General features: G+C 49.3%; 1 protein-coding gene across 7 annotated transcripts in view; it reads right to left on the bottom strand.

Annotated features, from left to right (window-relative positions):
• Positions 1 to 21,361, bottom strand: part of UBE3B (ubiquitin protein ligase E3B) — a 48,423-nt gene that overhangs the window by 13,411 nt on the left and 13,651 nt on the right. For all 7 annotated transcript variants that reach the window (XM_043901556.1, XM_043901554.1, XM_043901557.1 and 4 more), the window contains 14 exons: positions 21,062 to 21,147; positions 20,120 to 20,202; positions 18,831 to 18,936; positions 18,439 to 18,559; positions 17,283 to 17,460; positions 16,683 to 16,846; positions 15,387 to 15,554; positions 10,362 to 10,533; positions 8,691 to 8,809; positions 7,758 to 7,872; positions 6,874 to 6,973; positions 4,886 to 5,005; positions 579 to 755; positions 360 to 470 (listed from right to left, as the gene is read on the bottom strand). In XM_043901556.1, coding sequence (XP_043757491.1) covers positions 360 to 470; positions 579 to 755; positions 4,886 to 5,005; positions 6,874 to 6,973; positions 7,758 to 7,872; positions 8,691 to 8,809; positions 10,362 to 10,533; positions 15,387 to 15,554; positions 16,683 to 16,846; positions 17,283 to 17,460; positions 18,439 to 18,559; positions 18,831 to 18,936; positions 20,120 to 20,202; positions 21,062 to 21,147 — 1,820 coding nt within the window. The remainder of the gene's footprint in view (positions 1 to 359; positions 471 to 578; positions 756 to 4,885; positions 5,006 to 6,873; positions 6,974 to 7,757; positions 7,873 to 8,690; positions 8,810 to 10,361; positions 10,534 to 15,386; positions 15,555 to 16,682; positions 16,847 to 17,282; positions 17,461 to 18,438; positions 18,560 to 18,830; positions 18,937 to 20,119; positions 20,203 to 21,061; positions 21,148 to 21,361) is intronic.

Raw genomic sequence — 21,361 nt, 5'->3', positions numbered from 1 at the left:
TGGGCTCCCGGGGCGGCTGGGAAGTCCAACCACCCCAAAGCCACGACACCAAGGAGTGGAAGCTCAGACACCCTCCCTCCTAGTAACAGTGATGCTGGCAGCCCTGACCTGCCAGCCACCAGGGAGGTGTTCACCTGTATCAGTTCACTTACTACTTCTAGCACCCCAATAACCAGCTCTCTCACCCACCACCTCACTGCTGAGAACATGGTTGGTGTTGGTCCCTGTCCCTGTCCTTGACTTCAGCTTCATGACAGGTAATTGCCACTACATGCCAGGTCACCTCCACGTACACGAAGCCCTCCGTACTTACAACATTTTATTTTCCATTTCAGCTCAATGGTCCTTAAGATGTTTACCTCGTACACCGCCTTCCCCAGCATCTTGCCCACAAATTCAAAGAGCTGCAGGTAATTCTCATGGATGTAGGACGTGGGCGAAGGGTAGAGTCTCTCGTCTCCACTGGTCGTCTGCAAGGCAGAAGGACGGGGAGGGGCAGGGAGGTGAAACGCCTCCACTTTTCATCTCTCACCTTGAATCTGGCTGCCGTCCACCGCGCACTTGCACCCTTTAAATACCTTGAACAGATTGAGCGCTGGGTCGAACACTCTCTTGATGATCTCTTCCAAGAACTCCTTGAAAACACCGTCTTGGTCAATCCCGGCCTCGTCCACCCCGAGGTCGTTGACAAACTTGACTCGGATGACGCCCTTCATGGCGTGCTGTGAGAGCTGCCGGAGCTGCTCATAGCCGTCCTGCGAGGGCAGAAATACAGTCCATTAGGAACCCAAGGCCCCCTGTATGATGCAGGGCTCACTCCTCAAAGCTCCTTCTCCCCCGAGTGCAGCCTTCCCGGCGTCATTACTAAATGTGTCAGGACGCACAAGCGCGTGAGGAGAGCCTGATAGAAGAGGAATTCATTTTGGGAGACATGGCTTTACCACTCTTGGGCAAGGGGAGACTGCCCTCGGGAGGGTGCCTAGCAGTGAGATGGACAAATTAGACCAGATGCGTGACAGCAAGCTCTTGGTCATCAGGATGGGAGAGACGAAGACACGAGAAATGCTGGGAGATGAATAAAAGAAGTCCCTCACCGCTCAACTCCTGGTACCTCTGCCCAGATCAGGAGAGGCTGAGTCCTGCTGAGCTTAGGTTAGAACCTGAGGGTGCTGGGGAGCCACAGAAGGGTTAGGCAGAGAGTGACACAGCTGGCTTTGTGTCTTAGGAAGATCTTTCTGTTGGAAGCAGAGCCGAGGGCTGGTGGGAAGTGGGGAGATGGGTGCAGGGGCGATGATGGGCCTGGAGGGCAGGGGCAGCGGGAGGAGAGGCCTCAGCACCTCCAGTTTGCAGTCCACGCCCAAGATGGAGCCATCGGGCACGTATCCCTGTTCAGAACCTAGGATGTGACGTCAGTGTCCTCCTGCTAGATAATCACCACACCCAGTTTCTCTCTTGGTTCTGATCTGCTGAGGTCTTCCTGTTGCCTGATCCTGTCATCGAATGGATTCCTGGCATGTGGGCACTGATGGGCAAGCTGCTTAGGCTTTCATTTCGGAGAGGTGACTATAAAAAACAGTGCTCAGGACTGGACAGGGCCCAGGCGGTAGTCCTTTGGCCTGGCGTGAGAAGCCCCACAGCTTAACCAGGGACAAACCTGTGTCTTCAGATACTGTCCGAGAACAGGGTACAAATCAGTTGCCATGTCCGTCCTCTTGTGCCCCCCGACCCCCCCACACACATTCCCCACCCTCAGTCTAAAGAGCTGTGACCGCGGATGCTCCGCTGACACCAGACAGGCCCGCTCCACGGCGCCTGCTCGCCCGCTAGCCGGCCCACCTGCTTCCTTGTCGCCGAGCACAGAGGGCTGGGACGGCCAGACTTGCTCTGAGGAGCCCTTCCTGCCGACTATGTTTCCTCGAGCTCACCTACTGACCCAGCGACCAGGTCGCAGGCCCCCCATCTTACTCTGGAGGTAGACTCCGAAGTGGGTGAGCAAGGAAGAAAAGTTACCTCTGAAGTCCCCTGAAAGAACAAGGACTTGATTTTGAGTGCATGGTCCTGAAAAGGACCTTTTATGCCCGTGAAATGTGAAAACCACTAAGTTGAATGAAAAGAAGAGAAAAACAGGAAGTCACCATGCAGTTGCAGGGGCTTTTAAGTCATTCCACCTAAATGTAAGATAATGACCTTGGCACTGAGTAGGGGATGGGGAGAGAACCCTAACAGGCCACGCAGGAAATGCAGTTTCTCCACTCTGCTCTAAATGATGCCTGACTAACTTTGTGTGCGTTAGGTTAGTGTCACACAGATGGAACAAGATGGTCCATGTGAAAGCTCTTAGCAAGCAGTCAAGCTCATGGCCGGCATGCCAGGAATGCTTATTGGACTCAAATCTCAATTTTGATGGACCAGCCCCACATTAGCCTCCCTGTGAAACCCTGGAGAGAGGAATTTGCCGCCTGGCTTCTCTGACACACCTCCTATTGCACCCCACTGCCCTCTCTCGAGGAGCCCATCTGCGCCCCGAGCGGTGAGGCAGGGGACAGGGCAATCCTCTTCTCTTCTGCATCTCAAAGAGCAGATGCCCAGAAAGTGGACAGGGGACAGGAGCACCGGCTCCCACGCCCAGCTCTGTCGCTGAACTCCTCTGCCCTCAGTCTTGCCTCTGATGGGGCGAGGCAGAGGAAGGTGTGTCTACGGTTCCTTCTAGTTCTGAAACGCTGGCATCTGGCCCCCGTTCACCCCTGTGAGGGGAGGCCTTCCTGCAGGACTTCAGATCATTAACTGGAAACCTCCTACACAAGCCCCACCTTCAGTACAAACCGTAAAAAGGGGACAGAATAAAAGCCCAGGAGATCAGTGGTTGAGTATCAGCTTGCTGATGCCCTCTTGTGTCCAAACCAAGCAAAGGTCACTGGGCTCCCGAGTTCTAATGACTGGAACCACTGAGTCTCGAGAACTGAGGTAACTGACTCAATGACCCTTCCCCCTTCCTAGTTCAATATGAACACCATGGTTCAACTTAATGACATGATCTATCCCAAAGGAGCTTAAAAGAGGAAAATGGACTTTGCCTAAAATCCTGACAGACATCCCTTCTTTGATGCCCCCGGGGAAGGTGCTGAAAAAAGCAGGCCTGGGGTAAGTGGGTGACTCTCCCAGGGACATCTGAGGCGGGCAGTGGGGACTCTGTCACTCCCAGGAGACACCAGTTTCCATCACCCAGACTCCCCGTCGTGCTGGCCACATTGGAGTGGGCATGACAGGCAGCGGGATGGAGGAGTCTGACAGGAGAGGTCCATCCAGGCCCAAGGAAGAAAGTGCTGGAGAATCAAGTTCCTACAACACAATCGGGCTTTCTCTTCCTTGAGTTGAAGCAGAGGCTGAACACTCTGGTGGCCTGCAGGTTGAGTCTGGTGGGCAGAAAAGTACCTGGAAGACTGCTGACCTTGCAGGTAGTTTACAAAAACTGACTAGGTCACAATACAAGGATCTGTGGGCTTCAAAACCCTAAATTTTGAGTCTTCTCTTAAAAAGTCAGAGCATTACGGAGCCCGGATCTCCACAAGGTGACACGCAGGTGGCCTCCTTTAGGGGCATGTGTTCTCCACCTGCCGACCCTTCCCTGTGCCCTAACACCGAGGCCGGTTGTCAGCTGTCATTCATCCAGTCACTCGTGGGGTTGGTCTAAGGGCTGGGCTCCCAAGAAAAACAGGAAAGAGCAGAAGAAGGGGATAATATTCTATCTGTTTAGCAGGCAAACAAAATGCCCCAGCACCGAGACACTGTCAGCCAGCGTTGCTCGTCCCTGTGACTGACAGGGCCCCTGGGGGGACTTACATTTCTTATCCCTACTTCTGAGAATGTCAAAATCGTCTGTTTCCCACACGCTGTCTCTCCCCAGCAGACGTCAGAGTCCATCATCAGTGGTCAGAAAACTCAATCAAGTTCTCTAGGAGGGACAAACATGGCACAAACGGCCCAAGAGAGGAATGCAAACACGTGGGAAAGAAGGGCGGCTGTGGATGCCTGGTGCTGGAGGCTGGTAACGTGGCCCCGCGCTGGCCTGGGATCCCGTGACTGTCCTACTGTCCTGCAGAACGTGCTGATGAGGAACTGCGGCCGGGGTGGAGCGGGATGGAAGTCGAAAGAGCAAGCGTGGGCAAACCAGCCAGGCCAGGCCGCTCCTGGGCCGGGGACACGGGGCTCTGCCACCACACGTGCAGCAGCACACCCGGGGGAGCGGCTGGCAGGCACGATGCAGACACCGCAGGTGCCTACATTCATGATGGTCATGTTCCAGGGTCTTGTTCCAACAAAACGTACGAGGACAACTTCCTGACATAGGGAGGAGAGTCTTCTGAGGATAGGCACCTATTTTTAAGTCACATCAAGTTGCTGTGTGCTGGGAACCCTGGATGCTAGGTCTGGCGAAGGTAGGCCTCTTCACTTGCACCTCCTAAGTTTACGTCCACAAAGAACTTGCGGCCCTGTGATGGACGGATTTCCCAGGACAACCAGTAACTTAACACCCAGCACTCCAGCTCCCACACTCACGGCTGGGTGCTGGGACAGAGCGCCTGCTGGGACAAGGGAGTCAGCACAGACCTGAGCCCATCTGTCCTCGCTGCAGAGGTGAGGCTGCTCTCCCTTCCTGGGCGAAAGGGAGGGAACCGCTGTGCGGGGGGTCTCCAGCACCGAGGGCATGTCTAATAAGCAGTCCTCAGGCTATCTGGCAGGACGAACGGGCGTCTCCTGCTCCCAGAGCCCTGGCTTCAGGGCCATCAGGTCAAGCAGTGATCAGAGCCGTTCAGGGGTAATCCACTGGAAACAGAAACCCTGCACACTCAGCGGGGTTGAGCACACTCAGCGACAAGCTCCTCACCTCCAGCATCCGGGACCGGCGGATGGTGATGTGGGTGACATGAGGGGAGGCTGAGCTGGTTTCCACAAGCCCCAGTTTCTCCTTCTCCTTGGTCACCATGTTTCGGAACAGAAGAACTCTCTGAAATGAGCAAAGGTGAGACCGGAAACAGTGGAGGATCCCAGAAAACGCACTGTGCAAAATGAATGAAATTTAAGCGTGGGAGAGGCCCCCAGAATGGGACGCTTTGATGTGCATTAAGGGAGGGAAGTGCCTTGTGAGAAGAGTAAACATTCCTCTACTCGCTCCTGGGGATTATAAAGATAGCTGAATCCGTGCCAAGGGAGAAAGGGTCCCGAAGGAGTGGTCCGGCTGCAGCCAGCGCCTGGCTAAGAATAGTCTGAGTGAAAATCATTCTCCATGTTCAGTCAATAATTCACCGTAAAAACCCAGCGGCAGCACGAGTTACAGAGGCTGCTTTATATAACCGTGCCTGCTTTAGAGGAAATCAATAGCATGAATTTAAAAAAACATTTCACAGCATTGTTTTCACTGGCAGAAAAAATTTTCAATGATCCTACAGTATAAAAGCCCCTGACCTTTCTATCTGCCTCCTTGTGTCCTCAAGCACACTGCAGTCCCAGAGTAATATGTCTCAAGCATCATTTAAAAAAGAACCCTCTCGGGAGAATGTATATGTGGATAGGTATGGCGAAATCCCTTTGCTGTCCACCTGAAACTCTCACAACATGGTTAGTCAGCTATATTCCAAAAGAAAATTAAAAATTTAAAAAATTAAAAATAAATAAAAAGAAGCCTCTTGCATTCCCAAGATTCTGACAGGCTCCCTTAGCACATAACCTTTGACCCCACCCTATAACAGCACATTCAAATCATGTCAGCAGAATGCATAAATAATAGCTCCAACCACAGCTGTTTTTTTGAAAAATGGAAATCTCCCCAAAGTCAAGAGCATTGTTAAAAACAAACAGTAAGAACAACAGTAGTGGTAATAATGGATAACTAGACACAAGGGGAGGCTAACAGACTTCACTTGATCATTCTATGAGCTCTCAGGAGTAAATCAATATGGTTGTGACAGAAAAAGGAGCGGCCAAAACAACCTCCTGGGAAGGGGGGCTCCTCTCCACCCCCAGGCTTCAGTGCCCTCTGGCTCTGACCACCTCGTCCTCGTCCATGAATGCAGTGAGGAGGTGTGCGTGTCGTCCATGTGTTGAGTCCACCTCCAGCCCAGTCCTCTTCTAGCTCCAGACCCCCGTGTCCACTGGCACTAAGGAGTCACAGACTCGTCACCTGCTCCCCGATCCCCCAGCCCCGCCCTCGTCTGTACCCCCACCTCTGGGAACAGCTCCCTCTCACCCAAGCCAGAAACCTGAGCATCCTCTGAATTCCCCTACTCTTTCCCCCCGAATGTAATCATTCTCCAGGGCCTCCTTCAAAATCTCTTGACATCCTTGTCTTTCTGTTCCCAGGACCCCAGCCTGAGTCCAGGCCAGGCTACCATGACATCTGCCTCTCGCCAGTTCTCCATGCTACGGCCAGAAGGAAGCTTCCTAAGCAGAGCTCTGACCAGGTGCCTCCAGAGCTAAAAACTCTCCAACGGCTCTGGACAAAATCCAAGCTGCTGCTCTTGGTTCCCAAGGCTCTCCCTGTTCCAGCTCCTATGGACCTCCGTGGCTCCAGCTCTGGACTCCGCCTGGCCCTCCACCGGCACCGTAGCCTCCCCTGCCCTGGGCCTGTGAGAACTGTCCATTTCTGCCAGTGGAGCTCCCTCCTGAGGCTCCTGCAGCGTCCGCCCCACGAGACCTGAATGGCCAGTTCACACTGCACCCCCGGCACTCGGCATGGCACCTGGCGCAGAGTGAAGGCCCATCAGCACCCGCGTTGACTGAACGATTGCTTTTATTCATGTCTGATCATTGCTGGGATGAAAACGGACAGCCAGGACCCATGGTGGTGGGAGGAGCCCGGCTCCAAGTGCAACTCACGTTTTTGTGAGGAATGACGTGTGGGATGTACTGCAGGATCAGCTGTGCCCGCTTTCTGTCCTTGTCAAGTTCCTGGAAGAGCACGCTGGGCTTGAGATCCCTGCAGAGCAAAGACACGGATTTGGGAATAAGGGGGTGAATACCATCCTCCAAACAGGGTTGGCCAGCTACAGCCGATGGGCCAGATCCAGCCTGCTGCCCACTTTTTATAAATCAAGCTTTCACAGAACACGGTCATGCCCAAGCTTCATGTACTCTCTCCGGCTGCTTCTGTACTACGATGGCAGCGTTCAGTAGGGGCAACAGACACTGGTGCACAAAGCCTAAAATACCTACTGTGTGGCCCTTTACAGAAAAGTCTACCAGTCACTACTCTAGTGGCACAACTTGTAGCATTACATGAGAGCTGATCTGTCCTTGATTTAAAAAAAAAAAAGGCCGACATGACCTTACTTTTAGTTGTTGCAAGAGGATTTCCTCCACCCCACCCCCTAACAAACCTAGCTGTGGGTTTTTTTATCTCACTAATCCTGCTGGAAAAAAAAAAATGCCATTTAATGATCATAACCTGTTGCTTAGTTCAGCTGAAAAGAACCTGTTTCTTTCCAGTTTGCACATGAAGTATCTGCTAAACGTGATCTGGCTCTGTGGCCATGAATGAGCTCTCATCACGCTTAGTGTAACTGGGTCCTAACAGAAGTGACTGGGCGGTGGGCTGTCCTGACAGGTGCTTTACAGGGACACGTGCAGATGAAAGGATGGGATAAAGATGAAGGGCCAAGTTCTCCTGGCCCTAAAACACGATGTGCTGAGCACTCAGGTGACCAGCGTGATGGAGGGACCCCAGCCTCCATAACCCGCCTCCCCCACAATCCGGCGCTCACTTTCGCAGCCAGTGGTCCTCGGGGGCGAAGCGCCGCCGGCAGTCCCGCTCGTAGAGCACCATCAGCCACCCGTGGACAGACTGGAACAACTCCAAGGTCTCACCCTTGGCATTCTCTGTGGGGTGAACAATGGGGAGAGCCATGGTCTGGGAGCCACTCAGGACTGGAGAGGGTGGGAGGACAGCCGTGTCTCCTTCCATCATCCTTGAGTCCCAGCAAGGACTTCACCTCCTTCAGGCTGAACGTGACATGGAACCAAGAGGATTAAGAGGCCCCATGGGTACATTCTAAGAAACTGTGGGACCCGGGAATTGCTCAGACATAATCATTCGTGCTGTTTCCCACTTGGATGTCATCTAAAGGACCTTTTAATCAAAGGAGCTTAGTGCTGGACGACTGGAAACGTCTCAGGAGGTAGACTCTAATTTAAGTGTGAGCAGGCGCATGTTTTATCTGCATGGAGATCAACTCAAAGAATCAAAAGGAGATTCAGGGCAAAATTAATCATGAATAATGGTGCACAGTGGTAAAGAATCTGCCTGCAATGCAGATGTGGGTTCAATCCCTTGGTTGGGAAGATCCTCTGGAGAAGAGAATGGCTACCCACTCTTCTTGTCTGGGACGGAGAAGCCTGGCGGGCTACAGTCTATGAGCATCACAAAGAGTTGGACACGACTTGGTGACTAAACAACATCAACAATCCTCAATACACACATAAATCCTGAAGGCTTCCTGGTAGACTAAAACTTCCACAACCACACTACTATGTTAAGGGATCACAGAGAATGGAGAAATAAAACTTCTAATTACGTGAATGGAGGTGCATTTTTTAAATTAACTCTGATGGACAAGGCTAAGAATCAACTGACGTTCTAGACTCTGGACTCCCCGGGTGTAGCGTCAAGTGAAAGAGGGCTGACGTCTTTACCTTACCTACGATTCCATCCCAGATCATCTTAAACACAAAGGAGTTCAAAAAAGAGGAGATGGTGACCAGCTCTTCCAGTTTGAATGAAATCTGTTCTTCATAAACTTCAATGTCATCGAGGATCCTAAATCAGACAGAAAGTTACTCACAGTTCCCCACTGAAAAAGGAGAGATCTATACCTTGAACTGGACAAAACAATGTTAAGAAATAAGCTCTAACTTGTCAATGAAATTTACAGATAGGATGATCTGTGGGAGAGTGGGTTGGCGGTAGAGATGAAGCAAAAGTGGCCATGAGTTGATAACTATTGAAGCTGGTGACAGATATGGTACATGAAGGTTCATACTATTCTTTCCACTTTCAATTAATTTGAAATTGTCCATAGTAAAAAGTTTAAAAGATACAACTGAGAAAGGAAAGATACAATACACTCTATTCTATACTTTCCTTATTCCTAAGGACCTGACTGTGACACTTGCTCACGACTCATGTTTGAATTACCAGGGAATGCTGACTGAGAATCTGTGTCTACCGAAGGAAGTAGCAGACTCTTACTCTGTGTCTGTGATGGACATGAGGGGCACTTAGTAGGTACCTGGTAAGTATTTGAAGGTGAACGAATAAATGTCTGAAAGAACATGTGAATAAATGAACCACACGATGCAGTTCTAGCTAAAAATGTCCTATGAGTTGCTCTATTCTCGCTTTACGGTTTGGCTCACTCCTGGGTCTCCCTTGACCTGGCAATTAAGGGTGTCTCACCGGCAACTGTAGACCCCTGCTCTCACCTCCAACTACTCTCTAAGCCCTCCCTACATGACTCTTACCCAGTCCACCACCTACGTGTACCCATCTGCCAATACCTCCGAGACCTGTGTGCAATTGCCTGAGGTCCATTCCATCTTACGATTCTTTACCAATCTTTTGTGGAAAAAGTGAAGTTTAAAAAAAAATATCAAATACTCAAGTAGACACATACACTTGAAGAAAAAGGAAGTGCAGAGGACTCACATTTGTTAATTTCCTGCCGTGCCAGGCACTGTACCAACTCCTTGACATTCCTTGTCTCATTCACTCACTAACAGATTGGTAATACTGTTTTCCATCCTGCTGTTGAGGAACCTGAGGCTCAGAGAGGTTGAGCAACTAGCCCAGGGTTGGCTTGATAAGAACCAACACATCCTGACCTCATCCTGTGCCGGGACTATGCTGAACACTCAGCTCCCTTGTGCCTTTCCACACGGCCAAGAGATGCTACAAACTCCCAACTAGAGCTCAGGAAACTGAGGCCCAGAGAGGCGGAGGCCCTTCCTCCCTGGCCCAGGGTGTCTCAGCCAGTGGCTGGGCCACCTTCTGCACCCTGGCTCTGGAATTTTTCCAGGTAACTACTTAGCCCAGTGAGTAAATAGCCAAGGTGTGGCCTGAACCCAGCTCCGGGGGACCCCAAAGCCCACATCGAGTGCTAGTGGCCCGGCTCTCCTGTAGAGGATGGAAGCTAACAAATGCTGTCTACTACAAGCCCCCCACTTTGTTAAACGTCTTGTCTGCTCCTTCTAACGACGGTCCGAGTGCTCGAGGTAATCTCGTCAGCAATGGCTTCCTTGCTAACACTGTGATTGGGTCTCTCCACTCCACGTTTGGGGAAAGAAACTCAGCCCCACAGCAGTCAACCTACGTGATGAGGTGCCGGGAACAGTCACAGAACAGCATTAGCATGGCCAGAAGCTGCTTAGACTCCTCCGTGTCATTGTTGAGGCACTCCAAGAAGAGCTTCAGCCCTCCATGGGGCCCCAGTTCACAGATAAATGCCCACAGTTTGGGCAGCAGGTCATCGAGGTAAGTGAGACCTGAAAGAGGAGACAGAAACCGAAGCTTCAGGTGGGGCTCTACAGGTCCCTTATTTCTCCTCCCTTCCAGGAAAGCAAAATGCTTAAACTTATCAATGTGTGTGACAGAAAGAAAATGCCATTACAAAGAAAAGCATCAGGAGAAGGATATTGCCCATGAGAACAATGATAAGAGCAGCTAAGAGTCAATGGGTGCTTAGTTACTATGTATCAGATACCATTCTGAATACTCAGGCACTACTTCCTTTCACCTTGTGAAACCCCATGAATATTGCCATTTTGTAAGGCAGGAAACTGAAGCCCAGACAAGATTGAGTAATTGGCCCCAAATCACACAGCCAGTAAGTGTCAGACCCAAGAATAGAACGCAGATCTACCTGACTTGGAGATAATGTTTTTCATCTTTCCAAAAGATTTTTTGATGTGGACCATTTGAAAAGTATTGAATTTAGTACATCGCTTCTGTTTTATGTTTTGGTTTTTTGGCCACAAGGCATGTGGGATCTTAGCTGCCCGACCAGGATTGAACCCGCACTCCCGGCACTGGAAGGTGAAGTCTTAACCACTGGAGAACCAGGGAAGTCCCCTTGGTGTTTATGTTTTATTTTCAGGGATTAGCAATTTTTTTTGTGGAAAAGGCCAGAGAGTATTTTTAGGTTTTTAGTCTGGACCAGTCTACATCAAAACTACTCAATGTTTCTATCACAGCACGGAAGCAGCCACAGACAATAGGTAAATAAACGGATGTAGCTGTGTTCCAACAAAACTTTACTTACAAAGGCAAGTGGTGAGCTGATTTGGCCCATGGGCCATAGTTTGCTGATCCCTGTTTTAAAACATCTTGTAGGCTTATCCACATTGAGCAGAACTTTCTCTCATTCACTTCTATTATTCTATCTCTTAGAAATGGGAAAGCAGTGAACAACCATTGCACAGATACCATAGGCGAAAGAATGAAACTATACTACCTTACACTGTACACAAAAATAAACTCAAAATGGATTAAAGAATTGAATGTAAGGTCTGAAACCATGAAACTTCTAGAAGAAATCATGTAAGTTGCTTGATGTAAGGGACTCAGAAATGATTTTTTTGGATCTGACTCAAAAAACAAAGCCAGTGTAAATAAAAATCAGCAGGTGGGACTACAGCAAACTACAAAGCTTCTGCACAGTAATAGAATCGTCCCCAAGATGAAAAGGCAACCTATGAGACGGAAGAACACTTGTCAATCACGTACCTGGTCAGGGGTCGATACCCAAATTATACGAGGAACTCATGGAATGCACCAAAACCCCCCCAAGCAATCTGCTTCAAACGCGGTCAGAGGATCTGAATGCATTTCTCCAGAAAAGACACGCAAACCGGCACATGTAAAAGCGCTCGACATTCCTTGTCATCAGGAAAATGCAAACCAAAACCACAGTAAGATACCACTTCACACCTGTCAGCATGGCTATCATCAAAAAGACAAGAAATAACTAGTGCTGGTGAGGATGTGGAGAAGAGAGAACCCTTGTGCACTGTTGGTGGGACTGTAAATTGGTGCAGCCATCATGAAAATCAGCATGGAGATGCCTCAAAAAAAAAAAAAAAAAAAGAGAAAATAGAACTAACATATGATTACAACAACTCCAATTTTGGGTATTCATTCATCGCAAAAAACAAAAACACTACTTTGAAAAGATACACGCACCCCCTTGTTCACAGAAGCATTGTTTACAAGAGCCAAGATAAGGACACAACCTAAGTGTCCATCAGGGTACACACACACACAGAATACTATTCAGTCATTAAAAAAAGAATGGTTTCTTGCCACCTGTAGCAACAAGGATGGACCTTGAGGAAATTATACCGTATGATCTCATCTATATGTGAAAACTACAAAACAAAGAAACAAACCCAAGCTCACAGACACAGAGAACAGATGGGTGGTTGCTGGGGAAAAGGGTGGACGGTGGGAGGGAAGGTAAGCAAAATGGGTGAAGAGGATCAAAAATGACAAACTTCCCTGGTGGTCCAGTGGCTAAGATTCCACCCTCCCAGTGCAGGGGACCTGGGTTCCATCACCAGTCAGGGAACTAGATCCCACATGTCAAAACTAAAGATCTCGCATGCCACAACTAAGGCCTGGCACAGCCAAATAAGTAAATAAACATATTTTTAAAGAAGGACAAACTCCCAAGTTATAAAATAAATAAACCATGGGGATGTAAAGTACAGCATGGGGACCACAGTTAACAAATATATACTGCATTTTTGAAAGCTGCTAAAAGGGTGGATCTTAAAAGTCCTTATCACAGAGAAAAAAAAAAAAGAAAAAAAAAATTTAACAGTGTATGGAGATGGATGTTAACTAGCCTTACTGTGTGGATCACTTCGCAATGTGTACAAATACCCAACCATTATGTTCTGCACCTGAAACTAAGATAATGCCACACGGCAACTATTAAAACTCAATTTTAAAAAAAGAAAGAGACGGGATAAGTAGTTAACTCCTTGGAGATGACAGGTACACTTCCACAGGGCAAACACACTCATTCACAGCGTGATGTACCAATTCAGTGCGGCTGCCTCCTGAGCGGCCTGGACGGGAACAGGGACGCGGCGGTCTGGAAGCCGTGCCGGGGGCAGCATGTGGCTCCAGAACCCACACGTGCATGAGGGGCATGAACGGAGACATTCTGAAGACTGAGAGAGCAGGAGAGCTGCAGCGTTTTTAGAACCACTGTGACTGTCTATCATTCAGCTGATTACGGTGTGTGTACAGCCAAACTAATAGAATGAATACTACACATACACTTTAGACTAGTTTATCTTCATTTTTTCTTTGTTTTCAATTAGCCATGTGGCACAACTTGTGGGATCTTAGTTCCTCATCCAGGGACTGGACCCGGTTCCCGGCAGTGAGAGCGCTAAGTTCTAACCACTGGACTGCCAGGGAATTCCCTAAAATCATGTATTTCCTCTTGCCCAGAAAACTTCCTGGGACAATGGGAGATGTTTACTCTGGTTATCTTAAAAAACTGGACACAGGCTACAACCTGAAAATCATCTGACTCAGCGTGCTTCCCAGACCTCCCACTGGGTGCTGGGGTGCCAGTTCATCGTGTCCCCCTCCGCCGCACTCAGGGAAGAGGCCCTGAGCCCCAGGCCTTTCACCTGCTCCCCTGCTCAAGCCCCTGAACAGCACATTCGCATACTGTCTTGGTGTCTCCGCGGTAGGTCCAGCAGGCACCCTACACTCATCACAGCCCAACAGAACTCTAGATGCCCCATGATCTCACCTCACTTCCCCAGATCCAATCTACCCATGAGACCTGTCGATTCCACCTCTAAAACATATTGTAACCCTCCCGCTTTCACCTCCATTGGCCCAGTGTTCTCAACCATGGAATGATTCTGCCCCACAAGGGGCACTGGACAATGTTGGGAGACAGGCATGGTTGTCATGAGTGGGGGAGAGGGGCTACTGGAACCTGTAGGTAAGGTGCCAGGGGCAGCTGAACACGCTACAATGGACAGGACCACCTCCACAACACAGACTGTGTGGGCCCAAATGTCAGCAGTGCTAAGGTTGAAGAACACTGCCCTGGTCCAAGTCAACAATGTCTCATCATTCTGACTGTCACAGTGCCCTTCATTATAGCAAATATATTTTCCTCTTGCTTATTAATGTCTTCACACTAGTAGAATATAATACTCTTGGGAACACAGATCTTGGCTGTCTTATTCTGTCTTCTGTCTTCAATGCCTGACACTCACAGGCTCTATAAACATTTGAAGATGAGTAAGTGATGACAGAAGATGAGATGGTTGGATGGCATCACCGACTCAATGGACATGAGTCTGAGCAAACTCTGGGAAATAGTGAAGGACAGGGAAGCCTGTCCATGGGGTCACAAAGAGTCAGACACGACTGAGCGACTGAACAACACTCTTAACAAAAATTAAGAGTGAAAGACAGAAGCAGCGGTAATTTGATTCAAAAAATGTAAAAAGCAACAGAGAAGTTCTTGACCCTTTATGCAGTTAGCAGCTTCAAGGCTTACATTTTGTCCTCACAATACCAACCATACTAACAACTCCTGCGCTGCAACTTCCAAGCCCTGATGCCCAATTCTCTGCTCACAGGAGGGACTTTCTTCCCTGCTTAGCTAAAAAGGAAAATGTCCGGCATGTCCATGAAATGAGGTCTCCTGCAGCCGATAAAAATGAGAGTTTAACAACAAGGACCTATGGTAGAGCACAGGGAACTCTGCTCAATGTTAAGTGGCAGCCTGGATGGCAGGGGTCTGGGGAGAATGGAGACATATATATGTATGGCCGAGTCCCTTTTGTTGTCCACCTGAAGCTATCACAACTTTGTTAATTGGCTATACCCCAATAAAAAATTAAAAGTTTTTAAAAAACGAGGTTTTAAAGAATTTGGCTTGACAAAATGTTTATAATGTGATTAACAGAAAGGGAAAAAGCTATACATGTCAATCTAAATACATATATATGTAACACTCAGGATCAAATGGTCACCTATAGACTGTGGGATTAAGAATGGTTTAAATTTTGCTTCTTGTCTTTTCTAGTTTTCTATTCATAAAAAAATATTAACTTTTTTAGAAAACCAGTTGTACTTCATAATGAAAATAAAAGCCAGGTCTCAGAAACAAACTAGGAGTGCTAGGTCTGGGATGAACTCAAGCTGTAACTGAGGTGGACCAATTTCTAAGAAAAACAGCAAAGACACCCTTCTTCAACATGATTTCTGAGTCAAGGAAACCAGGAGAGAATCAACATGTAGGAGAACTTGTCTGGCAGATGTGAGCAAGGGCAGAGGCCACCCCGGGAACCCAGACCTGTGAGGATCTGCAGCCGGATCTGCGTGAGAGTCGTCAGCGAGGTCTGGTAGAGGACGCAGATCCTGCAGACCTTCTGGACCTCCGCAGAGTCCACACGTTTACCCCCGACGGGCCTGAGGATGTTGCGAACTGACGCTGACTTCTGAAATGCACGCTTCAGGAGAGCTGCCGGCGAGAGGAGGGGGAACATGTGAGTAGGAGGTCAGCCATCTGCCCAATGCCTCCCCAGAAAAGGGAGGAGCAATTCAATACAGCTCCTAACTTCCAGCCGGAGCCAGACAGGGAGGCTCTCCTGTGATTCGAATCCTCTCTTTGGGGTAAAACAGAAAAGCAGTGACAACAGGGTTTCAGGGAGAACGCAGAGACCTCTTCAGAATAGCAGGAGACTCTTGAGAACAAGCAGAACATATCAGATTTAGTTGATAGATTCCCTGACTGTAACCACTTAACTTTAGAACCCACAAAGGTAAAACCTGAGGACTCTACTGGGGGGAGAGGGGGAAAGTGCAGGGCCTGGCTGATTCCCAATGTGCTGTGCTTTCAGAGGCAAGTAGGAGCATCAACTTCAAGTACATATATTCAGTTTGGGGTTGCACTCTTGTTTACACCTTCCCATTTATACCCTGCTGAAGTTACACGCCCGTGCTCACTGACGGCTACAACATGGAACTCTGCCAATACACCGAACCCCACGATCTGCCACAGGCAGGTAAGTCCTCCAAATTATGTGCCAGAAGCGCTGCCTTCATTTTATCGGCATGGGCAATGGGAAACCTCTTCATGGAACCCGCTGCTATGGATCTTGCAAGGGGGACACTGAGGTGGCAGCCTGCCCAGTGACCCCCATCCCTGTATTAGGAATTCCACAGGGGAAGTAGCTTTCATGACTAGGAACTCAGAAAAGCTCTACCTCCCTTAAGAAACCAGTCCTCCTCCTTCTTCCTACTAATGAGAAGTAAGAAAAGGCCCATAAATTCCTTCTCATTTCTGGCTATTACAAATTCAAAGTCGAAAAAAGAAATTCAGAGCCAAATGGAAGTTCCTAGATGAGTGCAGCTGCCCTCACGGACCATCTGTGGATGTTCTGGACACTCGACCTTGATTTTGTTCACAGGTGTTGTTCCCTAGTTCTTGTTTTCTCTCCCTAAGGATTTTCTGTCACTGTTCTGCTAAACGTGGACTTGACTTAACCCATCTCAAATCGCCAAGGGAGCGGGCAGAGGTCATGTGACAGAGGAGGCAGGCGCCCAGGGCCACTGAGGAGCTGGACTTGGGGCAGGCGGAGCCACTCACTCTTCACGGGCAGCACGCTCTGCGGGGAGGCCGGCGGCGCGTGGGCCGGCTCCGGGTTCTCCAGCAGCTTCTTGCTCAGGATGTCGCTGAAGAAGACCCGGATGAGAGGGACCCCCCACAGGAACTGCAGCTGCTTGGTGATCAAGGGCATGGACTCATTGAGCCTGGGCGAGAGCAGGAGAGCGGGCGCGTCAGCCCCACCTGACGGAAGGCCACCTGGAGGGGTGGCTGGGGACTGCCACTCGGCACGGCAAATAGGGCCCTAAGAGAGGTGTGGGGTCCCCAAACTGCCGCTGAGGCCTGGGTGCAGAGGCACTGACCTCCTCAGATGGCACTCCACTGGGCTTCCTTTGCTGGGCAGCCCCGTGGCGCCCCCCAGGCCCCACGTGTCCCAGTCGCCTCCCAGCCCCCCTTGACCTGTTCGCTCTTCATCCCGATTCCATCCCGTTCACCACCCCGTCGACGAAAGCTGCCTGATGCCTAGTGCGCAGTCGTCTTCATAGCTGGCCCGCTGATCTCGACGAGAGGCGGGGGCAGTGGTGGGAGGGAGGTGGGAGGAGGAGGAGACGAGGGAGGCAGGGCTCCGCCTCCAGGACTCACCCGTAGTCCACGGACTGGGAGAACCAGCCGAGGACGGGGTGCCAGTGGGTCAGGTTGGACTTCTTCTGGGACACGTACTTCTGACAGTAGCAGAGCATCTGGGTCAGCAGGCTCACGAAGCCGTCCGTCTCCTCCTCCAACACCCTGGGGCTGAGGGAGCCCAAGTGCAGGAGGTTGCCTGCAAAGAGAGAAGGCGGAGTGCGATGGGCCGGGGCCGACACGCTTCCTTGCCTCCCAGCCCTGCTCCCTGCCCGAGGCCCAGGCACCCGTGTCCACGGGCAGGAATAAAGCCCACGAAGAGGGACCTGTGGCGCTGGGGCTGCAGCACAGGTCAAGGCTCAGAAACAGGCCAATCCAGCTCTGCTGCAGGCGAGCTGGCCGACCCTCAACCCACCTCTCGAGTGTGCTTCCTCCTCTGCAAGACTGGAATAAGGATACCCTATCTTGATGTGAGGATTATTTGAAGTAACGGGTAAAAGGCCAGATTTTTAAGTGAGTTTAACACTTCATTATACTAGTATTCTAAAATCAAGGATCAACACAAGGAACTACCATCTGAAGAAAATCTGAAAGTCCTGGAAAACCGTTATTCAGTGTTCACCAAAGTTATTTAACGTCTTACTCTTACCATCAACTCCTTTAAAATGTAGCCCCAAGAACCTTTTTATATTTCCGCTAATCTTTTTTTTCCCCTCTAATTTCTAATTCCTCTAATGAGGCAAAGAGAATTCTGTACCTCTGCTGTTTTAAACGCTCCTATCCACAAACCCTTTCCTCATCTAAATGAAAATGTCATAAAATAAATGCTACAGGCTCCATTCTGATCTGAGCCCCACCCATCTGTGCTCTCTGCTCTCCTGAATTGAGAATTCTCCAGGAACTCACACGTTTCCATTTTTCCCTTGGCTGCCAGGAAGCAAAAGGGCTGAAATATAACAATCACTCAGCTAGTCACTCAGCTAGTCTGCCAGGCTGATATATTTTCCATGTGACTTTCAATTTCATGTGTCTACTTTAACTATTTACCTGTCTTTTATTGTAAGCACTTCCAGCTTGTACTAAACACAGCTCGTGGCCTCCAGAATGGTGGAAAGCAAAACACCTGGGCTTTTCCCAACACCCGGGACACCATCAAATTCCAACCAAGGGTACTCACCCATGAGACAAAGCGTATGGCATCCTTCCAAGCTTTCACACACATCATGGCATCGATCTTCCTCTCTTAAAAATGCGATGAATTTACGGAGCATGTCATGAGATTCTAAAACAGTGAGGCGCTGCGAACAATCGCAGACTGTTAAAGTGGAGGCTGACACGAGGAATTTCCCACCAAAGTGTGAATCCTGTCACCTGCAGACCACCCCCCGGCTGCCAAACATGTTCTCCATCACCAGGGAGAAAACAAAGATGAGACCCCTTTTCTTCGGGCTTCCAGCATGAGCATGTCTATGGCGGCTACTGATTTAGGAGAAACATCAGAAGAGGCCGACATTTCTATTCTAAGGACAAAGGGAAAAATGGGATTGGGGGAGTGCAGAGCCCACTGACCTCAGGGGTCACGGTGCTGAGATGAGTCACCAGGGCGGGCACGGACACGATGTGGATGAGGAATGGCCGGATCAGATTGTCTGAAAATTGTGCGGCAAGCACGGGGCTAGACACAGACAGATCACCTCACTCAGGAGGACTATACTGTGAACCTGGAACAAAAGAACAATCCCGCCAACACCCCCAAATCCCTTGAAGGTGTGCTTCATAGGACTTCGAGGAAAACTGGATGTGAAATGGGCCCATCCACTGGGGGAAGGGTTGAATCAGTGATGGCTTATGATGCAGCTATGAAAAATCAATTTACTGAAGTTATACTGACATGAGAATCCTCATGCTATAATTGACTTTAAAAAAAAAGGGCAGAGTAAGAAACTATATACATGGGCGAGGAGCAGGGAGCAGTGATGGGAAAGGAAACAGAGGGGGGCTCCTGGGCTGCCAGTGCTGTGATGCTGACACGGTGTGTTTACTGCGTGCTAAGTCCCCAACAGGGCTTCCCAGGTGGCTCAGGGGCAAAGACCTCGTCTGCCAATGCAGGAGAGGTAGGTTCAGTCCCTGGGTCAGGAAGATTCCCTGGAGAAGGAAACGGCAACCTACTCCAGGTATTCCTGCCTGGGAAATCCCATGGTCAGAAGAGCCTGGTGGGCTACAGTCCATGTGGTCGCAAAGAGTCAGACACGACTTAGTGACTGAGCATGCACACAATTTAAATGAGAATAAATAAAAGTACTGATCCCATGCAAAGATGGTAACTTTGGAGACAGCGATTTAAATAAAATATATCATTAATATCCCCTTTGACTTTTTACATAGGGTTCTCATCAGATAGAGCAGCCTTGTCCAACAGGACCTCCTGTGATGATGGAAATGTTCCTTAGCTGTGCTGTCAATGTGGTTTTCACTAGTCACCTGTGGTCTCTGAGCACCTGAAATGTGGCTAATGAAATCAAGGAACTGAATTCTTAATTGTATTTAATTTTAATAAATTTCCATTTGAAACAGTCCCATGCGGCTCATGGTTAAGTGGTAAACAGAGTCTAGACCAGGTTGGCAAACTGTTGTCCACAGGTCAAAATCTGCCCACTGATGATTTTTGTAAACAGAGGTTTTTGGGAACACATAGCCATTCCCATCTGTGGCTGCCGAGCTACAGTGGCAGAGCAGTTGTGACAGATGCATGGCGCACAGATCTGAGAACATCTGCTAGCTGGCCTTCTTCAGAAAGAGTTTGCAAGAGGAGGTGTCTTCAAAGTACACCAGCCCCTCAGCTACAGCTTCCCACTTACCGCATCGCTAAGGAAAAGGCAGCCGTTAAAGTGCCTTTGGACAGACAAGGCCGGGGTCTCGCTAGGCCACGGGTTAGCAGGATCTGAAAAGAACATCAAAACTGGTCAGGGGATGATGCCAACTTTATATTCATGTGTACCTAAAAAAGGTACAAAGAGTGCTTCAGATTAAAAGAAAAAAACTGTATTGGGATGTTTCTAAAAAAAATGAAAGAAAAGTAATGGGTATGGAGGTTCATTGCCCCACTCTATCTCTACTTTAAGTATTACACTCATGTTTTTAAGAATAATAGCTAAAAAAAAAATTAACAGCTGATACAAAGAATACCAGATTTAAGATCTCAATTATTTTAGAAGCAGTTTGGAGTTAGGGTGTGAAGGAGAAGCTGCCACTGAGAGGAGCTGTGGAGAATCCACCCTTGGCTGCCAAGGTGCTTCGCAGGGCTGTGGTGAGAAGAGGAAACCCAACTAGACGAGAGCCCAGCTCAGCCCCAGGTGAAGATGGACTCAGCCAATGCCGCTTCTCACACTCCGGAGTTAGAGAGTACTTTTAAACACTGACTGGTCAGATTTCTGACAATTCCCTGCATGTGCGAAATGGCCTGATGACACGCAGTGTGGACCGAAGGCTGTGGAGGGCATGGAACTAGAAAGACAATTACAGACACTGACCAAGAAGGAACCTGAGTGGATACGTCCTGAGGCCTCCTGCCTGAGTTTAAGTTTCAAGTGACTGGACTGTCCTTATAAGTAAAAGGTAAACACAACGAAGGGATCCCAGCCATTTTCCTCTCTTTACACAAACCATGAGGCGGGGGGAGGGCGGAGAGGGCGCTGGGCTGTAAGCCTTTTCTGCAGAAAGCGCTGCTCTGAGGAGGTTGGCAGATATGCCGAAACCAGAGGTAAACCCAAGTTCAGGTACTAGAGAAGGAAGTCACAGACCTGCAGGACAGAGTAAAACCCACGCTGGTTGAGATGGCCCATTATGTTTGCACAAATGTGGTTCATGGCTGGTCGAAGACTCTCACCTAAACGAAGGAAAAAAGTCTGAGAAAGAAAGAAAAAAAAATCTCTGACCATCATGTGAACTGTTTATGTCCCCAGGCCCCGGGCCATAAGGAAACCAGACCTCCTCTGGCTTGCCTTCCGGCTCCCCTTGGGCCTGGTACCAGAAGAGATGCAGTATTTCCAGGATTCTCTCTCTCCTGCAAGGCCTGGTTCAAGGGTTGCCTCTTAAAAGAC

The sequence above is a fragment of the Cervus elaphus genome, chromosome 5, assembly GCF_910594005.1.
Source record: "Cervus elaphus chromosome 5, mCerEla1.1, whole genome shotgun sequence".
In the NCBI taxonomy this organism is placed as follows: Eukaryota; Metazoa; Chordata; class Mammalia; order Artiodactyla; family Cervidae; genus Cervus; species Cervus elaphus.
Note: the sequence above shows the minus strand (reverse complement) of the source record. Positions and strands in the feature narration are given on the sequence as shown.